Source organism: Sinocyclocheilus anshuiensis, unplaced genomic scaffold (genome assembly GCF_001515605.1).
Source record: "Sinocyclocheilus anshuiensis isolate Anshui unplaced genomic scaffold, SAMN03320099.WGS_v1.1 scaffold392, whole genome shotgun sequence".
NCBI lineage: Eukaryota > Metazoa > Chordata > Actinopteri > Cypriniformes > Cyprinidae > Sinocyclocheilus > Sinocyclocheilus anshuiensis.
In genome coordinates this window covers 3708830-3713972 of record NW_015557091.1, presented here as the reverse complement: position 1 = coordinate 3713972, position 5143 = coordinate 3708830, and the positions used below count along the sequence as shown (strand labels likewise).

General features: G+C 35.1%; 1 protein-coding gene and 1 long non-coding RNA gene across 2 annotated transcripts in view; one reads left to right on the top strand and one right to left on the bottom strand.

Moving 5' to 3' along the window:
* LOC107677268 (dihydropyrimidine dehydrogenase [NADP(+)]-like) overlaps nt 1-2272 on the top strand; it is a 186546-nt gene extending 184274 nt beyond the window's left edge. The window contains exon 23 of the mRNA XM_016472113.1: nt 1573-2272. Coding sequence (XP_016327599.1) covers nt 1573-1743 — 171 coding nt within the window. The 3' untranslated portion in view covers nt 1744-2272. The remainder of the gene's footprint in view (nt 1-1572) is intronic.
* LOC107677269 (uncharacterized) overlaps nt 1-5143 on the bottom strand; it is a 21242-nt gene that overhangs the window by 8730 nt on the left and 7369 nt on the right. Inside the window, exon 2 of the long non-coding RNA XR_001632817.1 lies at nt 1692-1693. This is a non-coding gene — a long non-coding RNA (uncharacterized LOC107677269). The remainder of the gene's footprint in view (nt 1-1691; nt 1694-5143) is intronic.

Sequence of the window (5143 nt, the reverse complement as noted above, 5' to 3'; positions counted from 1 at the left end):
CAAAAATGTAGCCTAGCAGTTAGCATACATGCTTAGCATTTAAATACTAATATTTAAGGTTCTACCCTGACATACATGTACATAAAAAGTGCCAAAAAAGCGAATAAAACAAAATAAACAAGTGCTGCTATAGCACCTCTTACTGGCAGACTAAAGATGTCTCATTAGCGCACCTGATTTTCCCTTTAGAGACTCTAATGAATATTAACACTGAAAACTGCGATGTCCCCTTGTGCTTCAGCCTGCAGAAGAACGGCAAGTGGGATGGCTCTGACAGTTTTATTAAAGTATTCATCTCACCCTCTCCTGTTAAATAAATGTCCCTTGCAATTTATCATAAGGGTATTGATGAAGTAGAGTGTGGGTTTTATCAAAGCAGTAATTGTTCACAGTGACGCTCATTGTCTGTGAGTGGATCTCTAAGAGGAATTACACATTATTAATGCTTTCTAATATACAGGAACATTCATCAGCATAATGTGTCACGATCAAATAGGTGGCCCATCAAGCAATACAAAACAGCAAGCACTCTGTCGCGCTAGCAGCAATCCGGTTATGTTTGAAAAGGTGCCCGTACTCGCTTTCAACTGCCAAAATAATGTCTAATCTTCCTGCCGTACAAACACAAAATTTTACTGATTGTTTTAGCAGTCTAATATAACGGTTAGATTGATGGGCGTTCCTTCCTCTTCTCTGTAGTGTATTCACATAAAAAATTATATTTTGCATAAAGAAAGTGAAGCCTAATTTTAGGCCCATTTAAGATTTTTCATTTTGTGGCATTTTTATGACAACTACACAAATTTCCCTCTCAAATTCTCTTTAACTTTGCAATAACTTTGAGTTTAATTCAAATTAAAGATATTTTGCTTTACATGTTTATTACAGTGATTTTGTATTTTATCAAGTAATAATAATAATAATATTTATTATTATTATTCATTATCCACATTTTAAAACTTGCATTAACTTTAAGTTTTTTTTTATTAGATTTGAACTTTTATAAGATAATTTGTTTTACATTTTCATTATTTTAATACAGTAATTTTGTACTTTATTACAGTAAAATAATAATAATTATTATTATTTTATATATAATTTATTAATCATGTTTAAACTAGTTAAAATAAAAAAATAAAAGGTAGATACTACAAATATTATCATGATTTATACATTTAAATAATATTTGCCATTTTTAGTATTTTTTCAATGTTAATATTTCAGTCATTTTTTATTATATTATTATAAAATAATATCATTATATTATTACAATTACTAAAAAGATACTAAAAATACTGCCATGATGAATAAATAAAATTTAAATGCATCTTTTTTTCATTTTGCATTACAAAACACCCCAAAATGGCAAATATAATTTTTCTTATTTTGATTTTGTGAAATGTGTGAAATATGACCCACATGACATGTTCCTGACAGGTTTCATACATCTGTGTGATTCGGTGGAGGGACAGCACACAGTCTTTGTTGCATTTGTATTGTGTGACGTCCAGCCGTAGCAGGTTGTCGCCTCTGGTGAGGATATACTGATTCTAATGTCTCTGTGTCTGGCAGGCCATTGTGTTTGACCCCGAGACTCATCTCCCCACGATTCAGGACAGCTGCACCGGCTGTACCCTGTGCCTCAGCGTCTGCCCCATCGTCGACTGCATCAAGATGGTTGCCAGGACAACGCCTTACGTGCCAAAGCGAGGCCTCCCTCAAGCCGTGGAGCCCGTGTGCTGAGAGAAATCCCAGACAAAAAAAAAAAGATAAAAATGTCTACATCACATCATCGAATTTACTTGGTAATTGCAGTGTGAAGAATTAACTTTGTTGTAAAGGAGGGAAAGCAAATAATTAGATTAAAAAAAAATAATTGCCTTATTTTCAGGAGCCAATTATCCAGAAATAATCTTAGGGGGTGTAAAGCGTGTTGTTATTTTGAAACAATAGCGAGGCGATTTGTCGAGGTGAAGTTCCTGCCTCTCTTTCTCTGAGGGCTGATGGGAATGAATCTGAGCAGAGGGAATAGTGGCTGTTTATGCAGATGTGAGAAGACCGCGCTGTATCCTTTAACAAGAGCCACAATGATGGATCGTCCACTACATCCAGAACAGAATGCAATCACATATACAAGAGCTGCTGATGGGAAATGAATGGATTTTAATTGAATGGTGGATGGTTGGGCTTGGAATCACACTCGACGTTGTTTTCCATATCATATGATGATTAGAAAAGGTTTGTTTGATGTTATACATGCTGTATTGTATCCCATCCATACCGCACATACAAGCCCCTAGCTTGCTCTCTGTGATACAGTCAAACACAGTGATGGGCCGTCAGGATAACTGTGCACTTGTCCTCAACAATGATGAATAAATCTCACAAAGAAATGTCTTGGTCATATCTCAGCCCAAAATCAAAAGAAAACATACAATTTAAGCCCATTACATGATAAAAAATTCCAAAATTCTTACTAAAAAACAGTCATTTAATAATTGGCCTCAATTTCTTTTTTGCTGTTTATTTAAAGCAGCATTAATTGTCAAATGTATACAAATAATATTATACTTAACTATATATTAATACATTTTTCATGTTCAATCAAAACTATTTCAGGTTATACATTACTTTTTTTAATCTCAGGTCATACTTTACCTAAATTATACATCACATGAAAGCTGAATAAATCAGCTTTCCATTGATGTATGGTTTGTTAGGATAGGACAATATTTGGTCGAGATACAACTATTTGAAAATCTGGAATCTGAGGGTACAAAAAAATCAAAATATTGAGAAAATCGCCTTTAAAGTTGTCCAAATTAAGTTCTTAGCAATGCATATTACTAATCAAAAATTAAGTTTTGATATATTCATACAGTATATTTGATATATCATACAGTAGGAAAATTACAAAATATCTTCATGGAACATGATCTTTACTTAATATCCTAATGATTTTTGGCATAAAAGAAAAATGGATAATTTTGACCCATACAATGTCTTTTTGGCTATTGCTACAAATATACCCCAGGGACTTGAGACTGGTTTTGTGGTCCAGGGTCACATATTAAGAAATTACATTCAGATTCTTATGTTTCACACAGCTGTAACACTATCTAATTTTTTGCCTAATAATTTACTTATCTGTAAGCCTACTTATAGTAATATGTACTTATCTGTAATTGCACATTTGTGGACTTGCATATTAATAAAAAGTCTTGTTGTCGATCTTATTTGATTAGCACTATTGTAAGCAATTCCCTTATGTACTGTATTAATACTGCAATAACGGTTAGGGTTAATGAGGGCAACCTGCAGATCCACAACACGTGAGAAACATTTGAAGGAGACTGAAATAATTGAGGTCTCACGTGTGCACCTACAAGGGTGACAGTTCATATTTGTTATGTAGATGTCACGTAGTCTGTGTTGTTTACAGACGAGTGGAAGCCGAACGCTGCCGGCTGGTTTGATTAGTCGCCGGGCAGATCAGAGACTGACAATAAATCGGGTTCCATTCTGAAAGCGGGCCCCGAGTCTCGGCTTCAGGGGTTACAGGTTAGTGTAAATGTTTACTTCTTCATTGGCTGGCTGGCGAGATAATTAGAATGACATTTTGCATGGTCGCAGTGCAGGATGCGTGGCGCGCGCCCCTTCTCCGCTTGCGTCGTAGCACACATCATTAAAAATCAACATGGCATCAATCTCGCACCAGTGGTGTGAACTCGAGGCCAGTGCAAACGATAATCAGTGCCGTATTAAACCGGCGGCGGCACGTGGGGGTGTCCTGACGTGTCTCCTTTGCGGAGATGATGAGGGTGCTGGCCTTAACGCTCTCTTCAGCAGCCAGACATTTCTAAAAAGTCCTTTCTGCTTATTAAAGTACACGCTGAACAACAGCATAATTGTGCTTGTCGCAAACAAACGTATTAATCAATGCATTCTGCCGACTACATGAGGACGCGTAACTGCGTGGCCAACTTATCAGGATTCACAGGTGGCCACAGAAATATTGTTTGAAGTGTTAAGGTGAATGGAATATTAAACAATTTGAGATTAAAATCGTTTTTGATTGATTGTACCTCCATTAATGTTAATGATGTTATGAAAAACATTGCTCTTCTGTTCAGGTCACAGCTGTATCCACTCTGTGGCGGGCGAGGGTCATGCAGCTTGAACATGGCTAACCATGAGGTTTTTGTCATGCATGTTTTCCCATTGGCTTTGGCTTTAATTTCAATCCATTGTCTAACGTCTGGATTTGAGCCAAGAGTCAATAATGAGAATTACATGGAAAATATGCTTGATAGTCAAAAAAATTTTGAAATCAAATATCTCAGCTCATACTTAATCCCAATAAATATATTCATATATTTTTATTCAGTTTTCCATGACCATTTGACCATCTGACCCTTTGAATTCAAGCTCACGCAAAAATGACAATTCTACCATTTGCTCACTTCCATTTAATTTAAATATGTATGACTGACTTCTGCAGAACAAAAAATAAGATTTTTTTAAGAAGGTTGGTAAACAAACAGCGTTGGTTACCATTGATTTCCATTGTATGGACAAAAAACACAGTCAGGTCACAGCTGTATCCACTCTGTGGCGGGCGAGGGTCATGCAGCTTGAACATGGCTAACCATGAGGTTTTTGTCATGCATGTTTTCCCATTGGCTTTGGCTTTAATTTCAATCCATTGTCTAACGTCTGGATTTGAGCCAAGAGTCAGAGTGGAATTTAAATGATGATCCGCTAGGCTGCTTTTCTAACATTTGAAAGACCGTGCAGTGCCTGTGTGTGTTAGTGTACTGTACTTACGTTCACTTTTTCCCAAAAGTTTGAGATGTTTGTTGAGTTCTCCATGACTACATTACCATCTGACCCTTCAAATTAAAGATATAGTTCAAAATTAAAAGAAAACATGCAAAATTTTACCTGTTACATTATAACATTATTTTAATGACAATTATGCCCAAACAGTGAAAAATGTCATTACTATAAAACTGTAACTCAATTTTTTTGTTTATTAAAAGCAACATTAATTAAATGTAATACAAATGCTGTCATTATTTACTATATATATATATATATATATATATATATATTAATATATTTTTATATATTAAAATAATGA